This window comes from Acomys russatus, chromosome 17 (genome assembly GCF_903995435.1).
Source record: "Acomys russatus chromosome 17, mAcoRus1.1, whole genome shotgun sequence".
In the NCBI taxonomy this organism is placed as follows: Eukaryota; Metazoa; Chordata; class Mammalia; order Rodentia; family Muridae; genus Acomys; species Acomys russatus.
Genome location: NC_067153.1, coordinates 53487600 through 53509086, shown reverse-complemented (window position 1 = coordinate 53509086; position 21487 = coordinate 53487600). Strand labels below are relative to the sequence as shown.

The window sequence follows — 21487 nt, the reverse complement described above, 5'->3', positions numbered from 1 at the left end:
GACAGACAGACAGACAGACTTGTTCTGTAAATTTTGTTCCTCTAAGGAACCCTGACTAATGTACCTTGGGCACACTAAATAATTATTTTTAAAATTTTTTTAGAACTAATTTTTATTCCTTGGTCTTTGTAACACTATGCAACTCCCTCTGATGTCATTTTACTCAGTTTCTTCCCTCCTTGAATTGAAAAGCCAAATAGGCATACAACAATAAAATGAATGGGCTTTTACCAGTGATCTAAATAGAATATTTATGAACAGTGCTTTTTAGGAAAGTGCTAGAAAAAATTGTTCATCACTATTTTCCTAAAACATTTATAGTAACTTAATGAATAATGAATAGGAATTATTTAGAACATCCATGCTTTGTATGCTTCTAAATAACATGTCTGTTTCATATAAGAACCCATATATTTTAATATATGTATTGCTAAGAATTTCATTCAATGGGCATGGAATCCTGGTGTTCTAAAGGAACTTAGAGGACCGATATTTTGGATATAAGAGGTACTTAGATAGTCACTCCTTTTCTTCTTTATAAATTGTATAGTCAAATAATGATAAGAAACTAGATCATGAGCTTGACTTAGTTATAGTGCATTTAACTTGTGAACAAATAGGATAGTAAAGTGAATAATTTATTAATCTCTGGTAATATATAGCTATTACACATCTCATGTGTAAACACACACACATCCATTACAAGGATTTAATCAATGAAAATATTTAAATTTTATTTTGTTATGTACTTTACAGTAGTTAGATTGAATTTTTACAGATTATAATAAGATTTAACATTCAGAAAAAGCGAGCATTTCTGAGTGGAAACTCCAGTTTTAGTCAGTATTTTAAATAGACACATCCTGACTCCCTTCACAGATTGCCATTGGCCATATGGTAACTGCAGACATGCCTCAAAATAAAACTGCCATATGTAGATTTTAAAGTACTGACCTCATCCCTAGAGAGCCATATTTATCTAGAACAACGCAAACCATATCAAGTAAAATTATGTTTTATGCCATGCATGGGAGATTAAAATAAAATTCCTAATGAGAAACAATTAAGAAACTAAAAATACAAAGGAAATAGGGTTGGATGCCCACAGACATTTAAAGTAAAGGCATCTGGTAGAATAGCTTTGCAATTCTTACTCATCGTTGTATACGGTACAGTTACATACCAAAGTAGATATGAGGTAGCCTGTGCTATGCCATCAAAATGGATTTAGTGGGAATGTTGAAGGGGTAATCAATAGTAATATTCTCCATTAAGGTTCTACCAGCTTGATTTTGTTTTCTTTGAGCATTTAGACATGTGGGCTTGTGTTTATGAGTTGAAATGTGTCTTTAAAAACTGCACAGAATGGTAGCAATTCAGAAAAAAAATGCATCTGTGGCTTCAGAGGTGCTTTGTTTTCCTCACCAAGGTAAGAAGAATGGGGTTCCAATGTACAGTTCTGCACGTAATAAGGTTCTGTATTGGTGGCCACGGTAGCTACACCGTCAGTATCCCTGTGTGTGTATATGTACAGAGTACATATGCACATGCTTTTCATATTTATATGTATCACATATGTATATACTCATACAGAAGAAAAGGGAAGTTTTTTTAAGACCCTCGTTGTAAATAAGCAAGCCCTGCTATCTATGAGATTGTGCTGTTCCAGCAGATGAGTTTAAATCCAAGATCAGTTTTAGTCTGGGTACTGAAAGGTTATTCCATTTGCCTAAAATTAACAACACTGAATGTTCTCTGAGAATGTTTATTTTCTTTCCTGCCATTTCCTGTGGAAGTGCTTATTTGCTCTGTGAAGAAGTTTCATACGCAATGACACATCTTCAATCTTTTGTATGATCCTGAAGGGTATGAGTTTCCCCTGGCCAAGAGCTCTGAGCATTGCCCTTGTAGTAAAAAAGGCTGCTGAAATTTCTCACAATTCTTTACATTGCCTAGAGCCAACCTAAACCTTGTATTTGTTACAAAACACGGAGCCTCACTGATGTTTGTCATTAGGTAGGGTTTGTCAGAATCTATATTTTGAAATTAAATTTTGATGGGTAAGTTATAAAAATTGCTTTATTCTCATGTAGAATCTCAGGGTTTTTTTTTTTTTTTAATGTTGGAATATATTCACAGTGACCAGACTCTCCCACCTCGTATGGTTATCTCTGTACTTTTCAGCTTTGCAAAATATTAACAAGATGAGTCTTTAACTAGGTAAGCCTAGTTATATCTCCAGGAAAAATGATCAGTCCTTTATGTTAAAAATAGCATCATTATAAAAATTAAAGCTAATACACTAGCTTACTGATGTGAGAAAACTGCATTTGTTTATTGATTTATATGAAATGTTCCCTCAGGAGAGGGACTGTTTTAACCAAGTGCTTCTGGCCATAAAATGTTTGGAGGGGAGATATGGTGAGGTGGAGGGGGTGTCACCTCAGATAGCAGAGATCTTAGCTTTAAGAAAGGAAGTGTTCTACTGATTAAAAAAATACCAGCAACTATTGAGCTGTAAGTTTTTGGTGATATGTGTGTGGGGGGGGGTGAGGGGGTGGGGTGCACAGCAGGGTAAAATCTACCAAATCTGAACTAGCTCTATTAGTGGGAAGACCTTAAATTTGCTTTCCAGCTTTTGCCACTATAAACTCCATGGTGGTCATTTTAATTTGGTGTGTAAAATCTATTATGTGAACCTGGGCTACAAACAATGACAGCTAAACACTTTGGGCCCAAATGTGACTGTTCTGTTGCCTCAATCCCAGGACTGGCACCAGACTCACAGCTCATACACTTCTCTCGGTGATTTTGATCAGAAGCAAGGCTGTCTGTGATATCCACATGCCCCCAAGCCTAGTGCTAGGCATCAGTCAGACAGCCTGAGGCAGCTTAGACACTCACATCCGATACACAAACAAGAAAAGAAACCCATGTATCCAGATCACATCACAAAAGCAGGAATACCATGAAAGGACAAGACAGTATGACACCCCCCTACCGTAGTCACCAGTCCTATAAAAATGCTACCTTCTGAGACTTATCTAGATGATCTCGGGACACAGAATTTAAAAGAGCAACCATATGTTTAATCAAAGCATGTAAGGAATTTAAAGAAAACATGAACAAATAGCGCAATGAACTTAAAAAAAAAAAAACACGCAAATTCCTGAGTGGTATCCTTCTTGAGTTTAAACCTATTAATAACTTCAGGGTACCAAAATATGTCTATATTGCATTAATGGGAAACATTAAAGCGTTTCTCTTTGGAGTATTTTTACTACAACCAAATACAGATTTAAACTCCCCACTCCTGTTCCTGTGCTTTTCATTGTCTGCAATCTGTTTGTTGCGTAAGTCTCAATCTGTGCGTGTCTGAAGTCTGTCTTGTGACTCTGTCCCTTTATCTGTGTGTCCATGTCCCTGTGTGTCTGCATGTCCTTAACAAAGGCCATTTGCTCTGTTTTTTATTTAACAGCACAGAAAAACACCACATGGGGAACGAATGAGGGATACTTGACAGAAGCCTCTCACAGGGTTTTACAAGGGATTAACATGCTACTGACTGAAACTGACACAGCAAACAAATAGATGCTACCCAGTACTATCCAAGTGCTGCTTCCACCATTCATGGTAAATATTTGTTCTATAAGATTCCTTTCACCAAATGACTACCATAACACACATGTGCACATGCTTGCACACACACACACACACAGACACACACACACACACATTTTTGTGGGTAAAGGGCATGGAAGACTATATAAGTTAAGATTACAATTATGTGTTAGCTTAGGTTTTAAAAGTTGGTTACATGGGAAATCCAAGACAAGGAAGGTTCATTGCTGCGCTGTTGTCTTAAAGGCAGGTTAAGCAGATGGCCTCAGTACATAGTAGGATAACAGGCTTAAGTCTTATGTAACCTCCAGGTATGTTATTAACTATGGCTGTGCGGGCCAGTGGAAGCTCTGGTCTCTTAAAATGTATGCGATATTTTCATAATAATGTATCCCCACAATATCCAACAAAAGGCGGTCATGTGGCTGAATGAAATGATGAAGGCAAATCAGGATTTGGAAACACAGTTCAGTAAAAAGATAGAAAGGCTGAACCGAATTCAAGATGAAGTGGAGATATAATTGAAATAACTGAGTAAAATTCAATTAGAAAACTCAAAGAAAACCTTATAGGTAGAGTGAATTAAGTAGAAAATAGAATATCAGGACTTCAAAATAAAATAAAGGAATTGGACCACTTAAGCAGATAATATAAAAAATAATTTTAAGAACACAAGAAAGGAATATATATAGGAAATGGGAAACCCCATGAACAGGCCAAATCTTTGCACTGTAGCCGTGGAAGGAGAAGGATCCAAAGCTAGTGGTATAGACCTGAACTTCAGCAGGATCATAGGAGAAATGCCCCCAGGGTAAAGAAAGACACTCCCACAGAGACACAAGACTGCATAGGACATCAAGTGGACGGGAGTGAAAAGAAACTCCCCATAGCCTGCAGTTACAACTCTACATTTATGGAACAAGGAGAGGTCATTGAAAGCTCTAAATGAAAATGCACATTTATATGCGGGAAACCCCATTAAAGTAACATCTAGTTTCTCAGTGGAAACTTTAAAATACAGAACAGCAAGGGGCAACGCACCTCAAGTTCTAAGACCACACAGATGCCAAACTAGACCACTATTGGCCATATTTGAAGGAGAAAGAAAAACCTTTGAGGATATAAAGAGGCCCAAACAATTCATATCTGCCTTCCCAATAGAGACTGCTAGAAGCAGTACTTGAGGCTGAGGAGAGGAATAAGCCTGTCCAAGAGGCTATAGGGAAAAACAACAAACAAACAAACAAACAAACAAGACAAATACCATAATTACTGAAACACAAAATAGGACCAAAAACACACACAACTAAGGAAAAGAACAAAAATAATGCAAACCTTTCAATAATAACTCTAAATACTAGTAGGCTCATTTCCTGCATAAAAAGACAGGAATTTGAATAAAGAAACAAAATGCATCTTTCTTTGGTCTTCAGGAAACTCATCTTACCTTCAAAGAAAGCAGCACATGAAAATGAAAGGAAAGGGTAGGATAAAGCATTCCAAGCCAATGGAACCAGAAAACAATCAGATGTTGCTGTGCTAAAACCTGACCAAATAGATGTGAAACTAGAACTAATTAGAAAAAACAAAGAATGACACACAATTTCAGTGTTATCAAAGGAACAACCAAGAAGATATTACTATTGTAAAAATATATGCATCAAATTCTGTCACGCCCAGTTGCATAGAAGGCTTACTACTGAACTTAATGACTCAGATTACATTCTCGACCCCAGTAATAATGTTTCCAGTAGACAAAAACAAAACAAAACAAAAAAATTAAAAGAGAAGCTTCAAAATTAAATGACATTATACATCAAATGGTCTTAATAGGAATTGGCAAACAATTCTACCTGATATACATTCTCTTCAGGAGCCCACGGAAACCTTTCTTAAGTAGAATGCCTACTATGATACAGAATAAGTCTTCACATATTCAAAAAAAAAAACAAAAACTAACAACAATCCAATAAAGTTTAAAATCTCCACTAATTACATAAACTCATAGAGACAACAACACATTAATGATTAATGGGTTAAAGAAGAGAGAAAAAATTTAAATCCTGTGATTAAATAACAACTAAAAACACAACAAAAAATTTAGATACATTAAAAGCATCCTTAAAAGGAATTTGAGTTCTAATTACTTATATTTTAAAAATCAGAAAGGGTAAAAATAAAGGACTTAATGAATACATCTCAAGAATATAAAAATCAGAGCATAAGTTAATTAAATAGAAATAAAAAATTACAAAGAATCAACAAATACAGGAGCTGGTTTTTTTGTTTGTTCGTTGGTTGGTCGGTTGGTTGGTTTTTTCCGAGGCAGGGTTTCTCTGTATAGCCTTGGCCATCCTGGACTCACTTTGTAGACCAGGCTGGCCTCAAACTCACAGTGATCCGCCTGCCTCTGCCTCCTGAGTGTTAGGATTAAAGGCGTGCGCCACCACGCCCGGCTCCAGGAGCTGTTTTTTTAAGACAAAAAGTAAGATTAAATGACTGTTGGCCCAACTACCCAAAAGAAAGAAAGAGCCTGGCTTGTGATTTTGAAACTTTAAAGACCATCCCCAGTAGAAGCTTCATAAAATGTATACGCATATTAAAGGAATCTAAATGGAGTCCCCAAATGATAGCGAAGGCAATGATCCAACTAGACATCTTATGTCACCAAGTAAAACCTCCAGTGCCAAGAACAGGTTGCATCTTGTTGAGTTATTGGCCAACGGGGTACGGTGGACAGCCCATAGATCACAAATGATTGTCATCTACTGACTGCTGTCCACAACCTCATAGCAAGGTCCTATTGCCAAAGACAGAACTAATGTATGTCCTCTAATGTGGAGGAGTTGAGCTTGTGCCTAACTAGAAGTTTCTATCTCATGGAGTGCGCATTGCATCTAGTAATAAAGTGGTTGGTTACTCCCATTTAAAAAAAAAAAAAAGACCATCCCCAGTGACATACTTCCTACAACAAGGCCACACCTACTCCAATAAGGCCACACCTCCTCCTAATAGTGTCATTCCCTTTGACCCAAACATTCCAACCCATGAGTCTATGGAGGCCATTCCTTTTCAAACCCCAATACCAAGCAAAACTTCCTGTCATATCATGGGAGAAAGAATTTTTTCCCTGATTAAAAACAGATTTAAAAGAGTTATGTCCACAAACTAGTTCTGCATAGGATACTAGGAAGAATGCTTAAGTGTGAAAAGAAATTTGATCTGTTTTTGCTGCCTCCAAGAAATAATACCCCTCAGCATCAATGATAGCCACCACATTGAGATTAAAGAACGGAAAAAGACACTCCAAGCAAATGGGGCAAAGAAACAAACAGGTGTAGCTATTTTAATATCTGGAAAAATAGACTCAAACCAAAACTAACCTGAAGAGCTAAGGGAAGGATAGCCCATACTTGTTAATTGAGTAGCTCACCAGGAAGATAACAATTCTAAACACTCATGCACCAAACACAGGAGCACCCAGTTTCATAAAAGAACTACTATTAGATCTAAAAAGCATTTATCAGATAAAAATTAATCAGAGATACTCTGGGGTTAAATAACACTGTAAATCAGAGGTACCTAACAGAAATCCACAGAATCTCCCCCTCAAAAATAAATAAATAAAAAGTAAGGAAGAAGAAGAAGAAGAACAAGAAGAAGAACAAGAAGAAGAACAAGAAGAAGAAGAAGAAGAAGAACAAGAAGAAGAAGAAAAGAAGAAGAACAAGAACAAGAACAAGAAGAAGAACAAGAAGAAGAAGAAGAAGAAGAACTGCTAATGAATACACTTTTTATCTCAGCAAGCCATGGAAGCTGTTTAAAAACTGACCACATACTAGGACAAAGCAAGTCTCAACAAATTAGGGAAACTGAAATAACATCTTTTCTCCTCTCCAACCACAAAGGAACGAAGATGGTTATCAAGAGCAGTGGAAGTACAAGAATGCACACAAAGTCATGGAAGGTCAACAGCATGCGAGGGCATGGAAATTGAGGCAGGGGAGAAAACAAGGAGTTAGGAATGTCTCTAGAATGTGGGGTGCAAAGTCACAGAAGGCAAATAGCACACTAGAGCATGGAAATTGAGGCAGGGGAGAAATCAAGAAGAAATTAGATATATCCCTAGAGTGTGGGGGAGCAAATGAAATCCTAATTGAATGTATGTTACTGAAATGAGCAGCAGGGCCAGGTAAAGGATTCCAGCGCCTCATACCAATGCCAAAGCCTTCACCTGGTCCAAGGACAAATGTTTGACAGCATGTGCATAAACTGTGACAGCTTCTTCCTCCCAGGTGACTATAACCTGAGATGCTGTCCTACAGAGGCCTTCTATAGGGATTAGCTAAGTCACTGTCTTCTCCTTAATGCTGTGTGTAATAAACATGCTGAGTTTTCAGCTTGCTGTTGCTGCATCTCCATCAAAACATATTGCCTACTTGATCCCAGCTTTCCTGTACGTGTGTGTGTGTGTGTGTGTGTGTGTGTGTGTGTGTGTGTGTGTGTGTGTTCTTTCTACATTCCCTCTTGGCCCTGTTAGGTCAATTCCCGCACCTTGTAGATTGTGACACTAGAATTGAAATTTCATGAAAACACAGCATATTATGGTCTATGGGATATAATGAAGGGGGTTATTAGAGGAAAATTTGTAGCACATACACTAAGTTTGTAGTAATCACGTCATATTGTTCCAGAAGGCCTTGAAAGAAATAAGAACAAAACACGCACAAAAAAGGATAGAAAGAAATAATAAAAAATAAAAAATTGTTAAGTTGGAATGAACTAGAAATAAAAAAAAAATTTCAATGAATTAATGAAACAAAGAAATGGTTCTTTGAAAAGAATAATAAAATCAACAAGGCTTTACCCAAAGTAACCAAGATAAAGAGAGAAATTCAGCTTTGTTAATTCTCTGGCCTGTCATGAACTGAGCAGATGGCAGGCCCACACTTTCCTTGCATGCCCCCTGGGCTCAACCGGAGAGATGGTCACATGCTGTTCATGTACTAGTCAGCCAGTTAGGGGCTGTTGAAGCCTCTCTGCTCTTTTCTTAGCTGCTGACCCTGACTGACTGCCAGCATTTACTCATCCACTGGCGTCCTAAGGACTGTTACAATAACAGGTTCTCTTTGTTCACACATCTACATGTAGAGGGAATATCTTGTGTATTGTATGGATGTACCACCTGCCAATAATATATCTGACGGCCAATATCGTAGGCAGCAAACAGAAAGTGGAACATCCGGGAGGCAGAAAGAATTCTGGGATAGAGCCAGGTATGCAAGATTTCAGCCAGCACAATGTGAGGAGGATGGAGGCATGCTCCCTGTGCTCAGGTGATTGGCCACATGGCAGAATGTAGAATAGTATAAATGGGTTATTTTAAGTTATGATCTAGTCAGAGAAGAGCCTAGCTGTATGGCCTAGGTATTTGGATAGTATCTAATTAGTTTCATGAGTTGTTATTCTGGGAACTGGATGTGGGAGGAAAAAAACTATCTACTACCTTTACATGATTGGCTTTACTATGGTAAAGAGTTACATTGGTACAATCACCAAGAAGGAGCTACCACCTTTTCACAGTTACTTCGTATTTAGGCACTTGTGTATGGAGTCTCAAGTGGTCTCCTAGGTGGAAATGCCTTGTTAGCAGCCATCCTTACTTCCAAGTTGGCCTGTTACAGTTAGACTCACTTGAAACAAGACTATATGAAAAGACAATAGTGTGCTTTGGGGGATCAGTTTCCGTACTGTAACTAGCCCATCACCTTGTCCTTTTTCTGGTCTAGACTACTTGGCTGTCTCATACCCACTTCAGGCTTCTCTGCTTTTCATTACTGTTGCTCCTGGCCTCACAACTTTACCCCTAGCTTTACTTTTAACCCTAAAATCTGTTCTCACTGTAATATGTGTAAGCTCTCTTAAGCCCTCCAATGAGGGGAGAACGACTACCAGCCCAAATTATCATGGCCAAATAGACTAAAGCAAGCAAAATTAATTAAAGGAAGCTTTTTTAAAAATTCATGTATATGGAGTGTCTCTTCCTAAAGGTGAGGCTTAAGAGATCAGTGTTGGATATGGGAAAGATAAGGGTTTTTGTAGTTCAGGCGTAAGAGGTTTCCAAATGGGGGATTCAGCAGGCAAATGGGCAGAACAGACCATAACAAGTTGGCCATAACGACACGGTGGCAAGGTAGTCATAACAAGTTAGTTATAACAAGGCAGTCATAACAATGTAGTCACAGTAAGGTGAGCATAACAAAGTAGTTATAACGAGGCAGTCATAACAAGGTGGGCCTAACAAAGTAGTCATCACAACAGGTGACCATGATAACATTTTGAAACAAAGACATTATTGTCATTTCCTGGAACAAGTGTTTGCAGAACCATTTGTAGTTAAGGTTACAGATGGGGCATAGCCCAGTCCTTGAGAAACAGATTTAGTTATAGACAGGAATGAATTGAGTTTGCCTTTGCTATAAGATGGCTTCCAAGCCTAAGATGGAGGCAGGTTGGTTTATTATCTATGTGTAATTTTCACTGTGACTCTTTTCTCTTACTGCCTACTAACATCCAGCCCTTGCACGATTACCTGCTCTATTTTCAGAGTTAGGCCTTTTAAGGGAGAGATAAGAGAATGTCCCAAAATCCATACATAGAATCAAGTCTTGTTTTCTAAGATATAAAACTCTACCACCACCTGCAGTGTGGAAAATTAGAATGACTTCATTTTAGTGATAATCTTTTTTTTTTGTGTGTGTGTTGAATGACTAACACTGATGTGTTTTTGAAAAGTAGTCACTGGGAGAGTTTTTCTGGGGATAAATGAAAAAAAAAAGTCTATTCATTTCAGTTAGAGCACCAATAACTGGCCAAAATAATTCCACCCAAATATAGCCTAGTGCAATAAATATATTAGAATTATTTATGGGGCTGGAGAGATAGCTTAGTGGTTAAGAGTGCTGCCTGCTCTTTCAAAGGTCTTGAGTTCAATTCCCAGCAACCACATGGTGGCTCACAACCATCTGTTATGTGATCTGGCCTACAGGTGTACATGCAGGAAGAACACTCAATACATGACAATAGAATTATTTATAAGAGTATGTAAAAGGATTTATGTTGGAATCATAGATGACTCAAAGGCAGCTGCATCATCAAAAAGCCCACCTGACTACAAGTGATGGCTCACAAAATCTGCATCCCTGGAGTTTGAAGGTAGTGGAGGTTTCTTACTCTGCCGCTGTCACTATTTAGACAACATTAGAGATGCTGTGTGAATCTTGTAGCTATCAGGAGCATCCTGAGCCTTCTAAGGTTCTTTATTTTATTGCATCTATTTATTTTGCATGTGTGTTTGTGTGCACAGGTGTGGGTGCATGGGTGTGCGTGCACTGTGTGGGTACACACACGCTGAAGCCTGAGGTGGAATCAGAGGCCAACGTTCAGGAGTCTCAGTCAGTTCTCTGCTTCTGCAGTGTGGGTCCTGGGGAATGAACTCGGGGCCACCAGGCTTGGTATTTAGCAGCACGTTCCTTTACTGGATGAGCCACCTAGCCAGTCCTCCTTGTTAACGTCCTTCACCAATTTCTAGAGTTTTATGAGCTGCTCTCCTCCCTCCAGGGTTAGGGTTAGGGTTAGGGTTAGGGTTAGGGTTAGGGTTAGGGTTAGGGAGGAAACAACAGCAAAACAGTAGGAGGCCATGTTGGTCTCCTGCTGTCTTGCAGAGCTGAGGTGAGCCCAGTGCCTCACCCATGCAAGGGACTCATCCACCACAGAGCTGTGTTTCGTGCCCTGAATCCATGGCATTTCTTTCCTCTTCCTTTTCTCCTTGCTCTCTTCTTTTTTTTTTTTTCTTTTCTTTTCTTCTTTGCTAGAGGCAACAGAAAAGTTGGGGAAAGACTTGGGGCAGGGAAAGAACTGTATTTGGCTCAGTTTTATGTCTGGTCCTGAGTATTTTCAGAATAATGATGATTTTTTTTTTTTTTTCTGAGAACCATGTGGACAGAAAACAACATTCTTTAAGATGTTTTATTTTGAAGCACTCTGTGCTTTTGTGGCACTCTTACATACAGAATTAAGTAGGACAGTTGCATTTTTTATGTATTCCACCCCACTACAAGATAATAGAACATCTTGTTACTTTTATTTGTAGAACCGTCTTATGTAAAGCTCAGTATGCAGTGATCGCAGTTGTTGAATTTGCAAGTTAAGATCCTCAATAGTGTTTATTTGTTAAGTAATTTAATCTTTGAAACAAAACAAACATTGTTCAAATGTCCAGACAAAATTCTGAATATGAGTATGGAGTTTTAAAAACTAAAATAGTTGTGTACAGAAACATAGGTTACTTATCTCAAAATATTCTATTTGTATAGAGATATAGGAATACTTGGAGGTTTGTTTTTGTTTTGTTTTAGTTTGGTTTTGGAACGCAGCGTCAGTGCTGTCTGAAATGTATCTGTGAAATAGGTTGAATTGAACTGATTGAATATTATAAATTTAGCTTTTATTTTATAATTTATTGGCATTTTATTTAGGAGCATTGTGTTAAGCACAAAATAAATGTTATTATTTTTATTTTATTGTTTTTTTAATAGTTCTTGGAATTGAACTTAGGACATCTTAACATTTGAGGCAAGCACTTTACCAATAAGCTTTGTGTCTGCCTTTATTAGTCATTTTTATTTTATCTTGAGATCAGGTCTTATTTTCTGCAGCCTTATGTTATACTTGTTTTTCATACTCATGAAATTATTTTATTTATTTTTGTGATACTCTAGAAGTGGGGTTGTTTATTTACTGACAAACACAGGAAACACGTACTTTTTAAATCTTATTTTATTTTTGACACAGACCTTTTCTATAATTGACTCCTGAAACTCACTGTTATCCTGTCTTGGATTACTAAATTTGAGGATTATACATGCAGGGCACTGCACCAGTTAACCCTCAACAAGTGGCTGAAGATGTGCTTAGTCCTAGAGAATTTTTACTAGAGAGCTAAAAGAAATAATTACATAAGGTTTGAATTAGGTGTATATGTACATCTTACCTTTAATTATCGGCAGACAGACAGACAGACACAGATACACACACAGACACACAAACACACACACACACACACTCCTGTGAAATAGCAGTTATCACGAAGGCGGTGCATGGAGTTCCCAAAAGGTGGACCCATCACATAAATACTGAATAACTAAGGTGGTTCCAGCTCTCCTCTTCCCTGACTGAAGAAATTGCACTGTTTGACACTGCCATGGCTCTATGCAATTAGCAAGTGTAAGTCAAATATAGTCTTATTTCCTAAAATATAGCATCATTTTTAAAAAATTGGACAAGTTAAAAAAAACACTTCACTTTATTGCTAAGGAGGATAGTTTGTGAAAATAGTGTCAAAATACTACCAGGTTGAAAATATCTGTTCTTGACTTTGACATGAACTCTGGTGCCCCCTATTTGACCACTTCCCCTTAGTGGGGAGTCCCGGTGGCACTCAAAGAAAGAATAAACAGGCTACCAAGATAAGACTTGATACCTCTGACCATATAGTGGGGGAGGAGGTCCCCCCTCAGTCATAGACCTAGGGGAGGGGACTGGGGCGGGTGTGGGAGGGAGGGAGGAAAGGGAGGATACAAGTGATGGAATAACAATTAAGATGTAATCTGAATAAATTATTTAAATTAAAAAAGAAAATATCTATCTTTACATTTAAAATTGCTTGTTTTATATATTCTTAACATTAAAACTGAGAAGATTCCTCATTTAAGAATGATGCTTGCTTTGCTCTAGAATGATGCTTTCTTTGCTCTAGAATGATGCTTTCTTTGCTCTAGAATAGTTTTCTAGAGAAGTAGTTCTCAATACAGCCTTTCCTCAATAGGTTATCAGTGTCCCGTGGCTGTTAAAAAATTCTGAAGTTTTACATATGAAAATTACTAAGGTGGAGAATAAATTTATGGCCATGTCACTTATCTAGGTGCTCTTGACTGAGAAAATATTTTAAACTTTAGAAAGAGTTCTTAATAGTAATAATATAAGTTTCTTGGAAAATAGTATTTCAACAGTAGTAAGCCCTGTCATTATCTGTTCTCACAAGTATAAAAAATTTTACCCTGAATAATAGTATGTAGATGGACACAGAGATTGCATTTAGGCCCTAATTTAAAGTGATTCACTTGCAAGCATGCACTTATAGACAACTGGCCCATTACCGCATCTTGGCAAATTGATTGCTTTGCAGGATTTCAAAATGTATTGACATAAATGGCAGACTGTGAAGGAATGATTGCACCACATGGGTTGGATTTATCAAAAGCAGCAGCATATTATGCCAAATAGAGTATGTGCCAGGTACCAGCTTGTAATGACAAACATCGTCTGCTCCTGTCAAGGAGGACAGCATGGGTGCACTCAAGACTCAGTGGTGCCTGTAATGGACCACAACATTGCTTACCAGCCTGGAATGTGCTCAGGTCTCTCCATCTACAAGTTCTCAGCAACACTCTTTGCCCGGAGAATTTTGTGGGGTTTTCCCCTCTCTCCTTTCCTTTCTTTTTCATATTCATTAAGCAAATAGTTATTGACTATTGTCTATATACCTGATCCTGGACTAAGTTCAGGAATAAGTAAAATTATAAAACAGAGGCAAAATCTGAACCAAACACCTGTGAAATCCAATATGGATAAGAAATAAGAAAGATAACTTACAAAAAAAAGGATGCTTGGACTGAGGGTCAAGGTGTGTGTGTGTGTGTGTGTGTGTGTGTGTGTGTGTGTGTATGTGTACATGTGTTTGTGTGTATATGTTTATATGTGCTCATGTGTGTAGGTATGTGATTATGTGTGTGTATAAGTGTGAATGTGCCAGTGTGTGTACATGTGTATGGTTCTGTGTCTTTGTAAGTGTGAGTATATGCCATATGTGTAACTGCCCATAGAGGCCAGGAGAGGATGTTGGATTCCATAGAGCTGCTTATCATGGGTGATGGGAACTAAGCTCAGATTCTATGCAGCAAGTGTTTTGACCACTGTGCAATCTTCTAGCCGTCCAAAAGCCTTACTAAATTATTTTTCTTTTTTTTATAGATTTATTTATTTACTATTATGTATACAATATTCTGCCTGCATGTATACCTGCAGGCCAGAAGAGGGTGTCAGATCACATTATAGATGGTTGTAAGCCACCATGTGGTTGCCGGGAATTGAACTCAGGACCTCTGAAAGAGTGCTTTTAATCTCTGAGACATCTCTCCAGCCCAATAAATTATTTTTCTATAACTTATAGGTCCCACTATTCAGGCCCTCTATGAACTTGAAGGTTTCATGTTTTGGAGAATTTGTCTATTGTTTTAAGATGATGTGTTTGATGCCATAACATTATTCCTGATTCTGTCTTAATCTCTTACTGGCTGTTTTGAGTGCAGTTCTTATATTTTTCCTGTATATTAATTAGTCTCCAGTGGTTGCTGTGACAAATTCCCCAGCAGTTGGTTGCTTAAAATGCGTATCTCAACCTGCTAGTGACTAGTGTCAAGGAATTAAAGCTGACTTAGAGACTCGGGACCAGGACTGTCTGGGCGAGGCTGCTGCAGAGTGAGGGTATAACAGACATGTAAGCTCTTATTCCAAGACAGCCCAGGATTCAAAGCAGAAACAGAGAAACAGTGAAGACATACGGAGTGTTTACCAGGATCACCAGATCTGCTTAGCATACAGAAGATCTCAAGGCTGATGGACAGCTGTTTGCATAGTGCTCTTGAGGTCCCTGTGCCTCGTTGCTTGGCACAGGAGAGGAGAAATTTGCCCATTTCATTTCCTGGGAGAGTAGAGACATTCATTTCAAGGGGTCAAACAAATTCTAAGGGAACAGGGTTCACACAGATGGATACCTAGTAAAGCCGATTATATACAGGCTACAAAAGTTGAAATTTTGAGCAGGCAAGACAGCTCATGGGGTAAAGACCTGACACCAGGTCTAAGGCTGACAACTTGAGTTTAATCTCCAGAACCTGCATGGTAGACAGAGAAAACCAGCTACCTACCAATAGTTCTCTGACCTCCACATGCATGCCATAGCATACAGGTCCAGACATAAGCAAAAGCATACATACATACATACATACATACATACATACATACATGCAATTCAAATTTTATTTTCAGAAGTAGAAATTTGTTTTCTCACAGCTCTGGTGAATACAAGTTGCAAATCACTTTGATTGGGTTGAAATGAAGGCATCCTTAGGCCTGTTCTCCCTCCACAGGTTGTAGAAGCCCATCTGTTCCTTGATTTTCCCACTTTGGTGGCAGCCAGTGTTTCAAAGCCTGTTTCTGGGTCTGGCTGGTCCCTGGCATTTGTCCCTGTCTTGAGCACTGTGCCTTCTGAGAGCTCCCCACTGCAGACAGGCCAGGTAACCTAGTGTGATCTCACCCTGTCCTCACTTGTTGGTCATTTGAGGGCTGAGCTCAGGGCTTGAGTGAATCGATGTCAGTTTTATATATGGCATACACTTGGCCTATGTTTGAAATGAGTGTCGTTTTATTGAACTTTGGGTGACCATCAGTGCTTCTTTGGGCTGGTTTGTGATGTCTTAACATTGACAGGAGTATATTCAATGTGTCACAGTTTATGATTTTAATCATACTCTTGAGGAGGCAGAATAGTCTTAGCCCCATAGCGTTCAGTTCTAGTTAGTGCTCTGGCTCCACGTCCCATATTAACGTGTATTATTGAGATGACACACATCCTTTACCATTTCTGCAAACTAAATATGTGACTCTCAGAACATTCCTAAGTAGTGCGATTTACTTGGAGTTTGTTTCCCTAGGGTTTGCTGATGAAGGCTGACATCCAGGGAAAGGGCTTTAATTAAGCATTCTTGGAGTCACAGGCCATCTCCTTTAAGAGCAGGGATGTTCTAGATCCTGTGAGTGGTCTCTAGCCCAGCAAGGATGTCATATACAACATTTATTAGTGTTTAGCTGGCACTCTGAAGCAAGCCCTTCTGAGAGTAGGAGCTGTCCTCTGACACAGGTCAGTCACCTTGCTAGAGGCCTCAGAAATTTTGATACCACAGATGCCCAGATCTGATATAGGCTTTTTGAAATCCCATTTATATTTTACTACATTTGCTTATTTGTGAGTGAGTTGAGTGTGTGTGTGTTCGTGTGTATATGTGTGTATGCTCACACATGAATGGTTGTGCATACCTGTGTTTGGGTGCTTGTGGATGTCAGAAGGCGCCGTGCAGGCATTACTTCTTTCCTTTTGTCATGTGGGTCCCCAGGATGGAACTTGTGTCGTCAGGCTTGTAGACAAGTGCCTTTACCAGTTAAGGCATCTCACTAGCTTCTGATTTGTATTTTAAAATGATAACCGAATGCCTCTTCAGAACCCACTCAGTTTTTTAACATGCCCATACATGTGTGTATGTATGCACAATAAACATTTTTATTACATTTTGATAATACTCAGTATATCCATAACCAGAATTGGTAACAAGCCTAAATTCCTTGATGTCAACAGAAGAGAGATGGATGAACTTTGTTTCTTATTTTTTGTAATAGATGCTATTTCGTGTGGTTGTTTTTGCCAGTTACTTTGTAAACAGTCCCACATGGATGCGTGTTAAGTCATATTTAATTATGGAGAAAGTGGAAAAGCAAAAGGCACAATTATTAATTGTAACTGAAAAGAATTCAAGCAAGAATAATGTGAGACAGATTCAGTTATGTGAGTCTAAGTAGTACCCATGGCTTGCCATCATCAGAATTCTCTGCTGTTCCTTTTGAAATTACAACTATAAAAAACTGCTGGTTTTAGAAGTAATACATTGTTCCAAGACTTCTGTGAAAGTTTAAGTACCCGATGGTATTAATGCCACAGAGATTTTGCTATGAGAGCTACAAGTAATGGCTGGGTCTTTCTCTCTCTCTTTTGTAAAAACAGCTGGACCTATAATCTGCAGAATGCTGAGTTACCCCCCAACTCGCCGAGCGTTAGTTGTGGGATGTGGCTTACAGATGTTCCAGCAGCTGTCGGGCATCAACACTATCATGTACGTATTCCTGTTGGCTTTCTCTTGAAAGGACTGGGAAGGGAGTATTTCAGAGGAAAGGCAAAAGAGATCTCTCAGGGAAATGTCACTATTAACTGCAGAGGAGTCTCCTTTGAGGATGTTTTACTATTGTTAAAAACCCACCACCACTTGGAGTCTTTTTTTTTTTTTTTTTTTTTTTATTTTGAGGTAGTTTTGTGTTTGGTATATTATTGTTACTATATGTTTCACTTGATTTTTAATTATGCAACCTGACTTTTTTTTTAAGAGTCCAAGCTAATATTTTAAACTTTATTTATTATACGGAGTCACACAGAACATTTTTATGCAGTTGTGTCATGATGATGTTGGAGCATATTCTTTCAACAGATCCACTAAGTGCCCTTCCTCACCATTTTCCCTTGTTTTCCAGACAACTGTGTGTCTTCTTTCATTTCATCTGTATATATTTGATTTTAGGTACATATATAAAACTTAGGACTCACAAATGGGAAAATAATGTGATATTTGTCTTTCTGAGAGTCACTTAATATGATAATCTCTGTTTATGTCCATTTTCCTGCAAGCATTATAATCTTATGGCTGAACAGATTCCATCGTGTATATAAATGATGCTTGCTTTCATCCCTTCCTCTGTGGACAGACATAGTTGTTGTGCACACTGCAACGCAGGAAACATGGCTGTGAAGTATCTGTGTGATGTACTGACTTACAATTTGGGGGGAATGCTGTGGTTAGGTTATATTGCGGATTTCAGAGGAACCTTCATCCTGACATCTATGATGGCTGAAGTAGCATGCGTTTCTCCCAGCTCTGTGCAAGGGTTTTCTTGTTACTTTTGTTTTCTTGATGCCTGCCATTCCAATTGTGATATCAAGAAATGCGTCCCTCTAGCTAGTGACTTTGAGCCTCCTTTTCTGTGTGTTGGCCATTTGTGTTTCACCTTTTGAGACTCTCTGTTCATTTCAGTATCCCATGTAATGCCTGGTTAGTTTTTGTTTCTTTAGTTTTCTTAGTTCGTTGTATATGGTAGATGCCAGGTTTTTTGTTTTGTTTTGTTTTTTTTTTTTTTTTGTAAGATATACAATTAGCAAAGTTTCTCTTCAATTCTGTATGTTTTCTCTGACACTAACTCAGTTTCCTTTGCTGTATAGAAGCTTTTTAACATAAGCAGGTCCCATTTGTCTCCTGTAGGTCTTTTAGTTTGTTTTCGAGCAGCTGGTGCTTGCCTATGCAGACACCTTCAAGTATTTCCCATACTTTTTGTTCTAGCGGTTTACAGAGAAATGATGGTGTGATTTCTGTCCTTGGGTCTATTTGTATGATACGTCATTTATTTACTTGAGTGTGTTGAACCATTTGTGTATCTCTGGGATGAAACTGACTTGATTATGGTGAAATTTTTGTAGTGTACCAGAATGCTGTTTTGTATTATATTCGTTATTTTTGAATCTATATTAATCAGGACAATTGTTCTGTACTTTTCTTGTTTTTCTGTTGTGTCTTATTCTGGATTTGGCACTGGGGTAATATTGAATTTGTAGAAAGTGTTTAGTGTGTTATTTTCCCTTATATTTCATAGAATAAATGGCTTTTGAGTATTTGTTGCCAATTCTTTACAGATCCGGTTGAATTTAGCAGTGGACTTATTTTAGTTGGGAGACTTCTCTTATTCTTCAGTCTTGTTATTTTGAGATCTTATTAAATTTTTTATGTTGTGACAATTTAATTTTGATATATCTAGAAACACATCATTTTCAGTCTAATGAAATATACACTTTTAGAGTATATACTAATGATTTTATGAATTTTATTGGATCAGTTGTAATGTTTCTCTTTAAAGTCCTATGTGAATTTAAATTTTCTGATTCTTTTGATCATTTGACTATTTTTGACCTTGTTTATGTTATCGAAGAACCAACTTTTTTTTTCTAATTGATTCCTATATTGTGTTTAATTTTCTAGTTCGTTAATTTCTGACACCATCTAATTTGGGCTTGGGGTTGTTCTTGTTTCTTAAATTCAGAGTATATATTGTAAATTAATTTATCTAATATCTCTGATTTTTAATAAAGGCACTTATAGCTATGAACGTCCATCTTATTACTGTTCTTATTTCCACCCATAAGGTTTAGAATATTTTGTTTCATTTTCACTCAATTCTAGGGATTTTCGAGTATTTGCTAATTTCTCTGATCTTTGGTTAGCTAGTATTTTTCATTCTCCAACTTTGTACCTGTTCTGCTGTTTCTCTTGTTCACTTATAGCTTCATTCCATCACAATGTAAGGTATAATATAAGACATTATTTCAGCTTTCCTGTGTACCTTAAGAACATTCTCGATTCCATGGTGTGTCCATTGTTCAACTTTTTAAATTATTATATATATATAGGTGTTTTGCCTGTATGTTTGCCTGTGTATTGCTTATGTTCATAGTGCCCTCAGAGGCCATAAGAGTGTGTCAAATCCCCCTAAAACTGCTGTTACAGATGGCTATGGTGCACCATATGAGTGCTGGAAATCAAACCAAGGAGACCAGCCAGTGCTCTTAACTGCTGAGCCATCTCTGTTACTGCGGGGTAGGGCCCTCTATGCAAATGTCACACTATCTAGCTTAAAACAATGGCCCCTTCAACAATAGTAACTCTTCAACGATGAAAAAGAAAAGGATAATATCGTGCATGCTTGGATATTAGTGGGAGAGATTAAGAGGGGGAAGCAATATGGTGTATACCAGACTATTAGTCACAGATAAGAGTGGAAAGGAAATAGGTGGGTATTAGATCAGCTGATAAAAAAGTCAGTTGGGGGGGCGGAGGGAAGTAGCTGGGAAGACAAGGCTGGGATACAATCTGCGAATTTTTGAGAGTAAAAATTAAAAGAAAAAAGTAGAGGAAAATAAGAGCTAGTGACAAGAGGGAGAATATATGAATTGTGTGTAGTCACAGTAGAAAGTGCACACTAATAAACTGGGTGAAGAAACATCATAGCTGTAGCCAAGCACAGCTGTGTAATGCTGGCAGCGGCTGCTGGAAAGCCTGCTTCTCTCTTTTCAAGGCTATGCATTAGCATGCAGTATAAAGTCATCAGTAAATAGACTTATTATGACCAGGATATAAAGGAGAAAGGGATCATTTGGGGACACAGAGAAGACAAAAAGGGACTCCACTTCCAACTTTCACCATATATGAGTTGAGGTATAAGTGGAGTGAAGTTTCAGATCCTTCGGAGTGCTTCATTCGAACCCCTACCCAGATCTAGCCAATGTACAGGACACTCTCCACAGTTGAGTGGAGGGTGGAGACTGACTTTCACACGAACTCTGGTGCCTCATATTTGACCACGTCCCCTGGATGGGGAGGCCTGGCGGCACTCAAAGGAAGGATAGCAGGCTACCAAGAAGAGACTTGATACCCTATGAGCATATACAGGGGGAGGAGGTCCCCCTCAGTTACAGTCATAGGGGAGGGGAGTAGGGGGAAAGCAGGAGGGAGGGAGGAATGGGAGGATACAAGGGATGGGATAACAATTGAGATGTAATATGAATACACACACACACACACACACACACACACACACACACAATTATTTGGGACCTGTGCCTCCTGTCACGGTCTCTGTGAGCTCATACGTCCATCACTCCTGTTGTGTCAGGAAGATAATGTTTTCCTTGGAATCATCTATTACCTGGGTTATTACAATCCTACTGCCTTCTCTCATATATAGATCTCTGAGTGTTGAGGGACATCCTAGGCTTTGTTGTTGTTGTTGTGTGTGTGTGTGTGTGTGTGTTGTTTCCTTT

At 38.3% G+C, this 21487-nt stretch overlaps 1 protein-coding gene across 1 annotated transcript in view; it reads left to right on the top strand.

Annotated features, from left to right (window-relative positions):
• The window catches only part of Slc2a13 (solute carrier family 2 member 13), a 280523-nt gene that overhangs the window by 130316 nt on the left and 128720 nt on the right, over positions 1-21487 (top strand). Inside the window, exon 4 of the mRNA XM_051160231.1 lies at positions 17576-17684. Within this exon, the coding sequence (XP_051016188.1) occupies positions 17576-17684 (109 nt within the window). The remainder of the gene's footprint in view (positions 1-17575; positions 17685-21487) is intronic.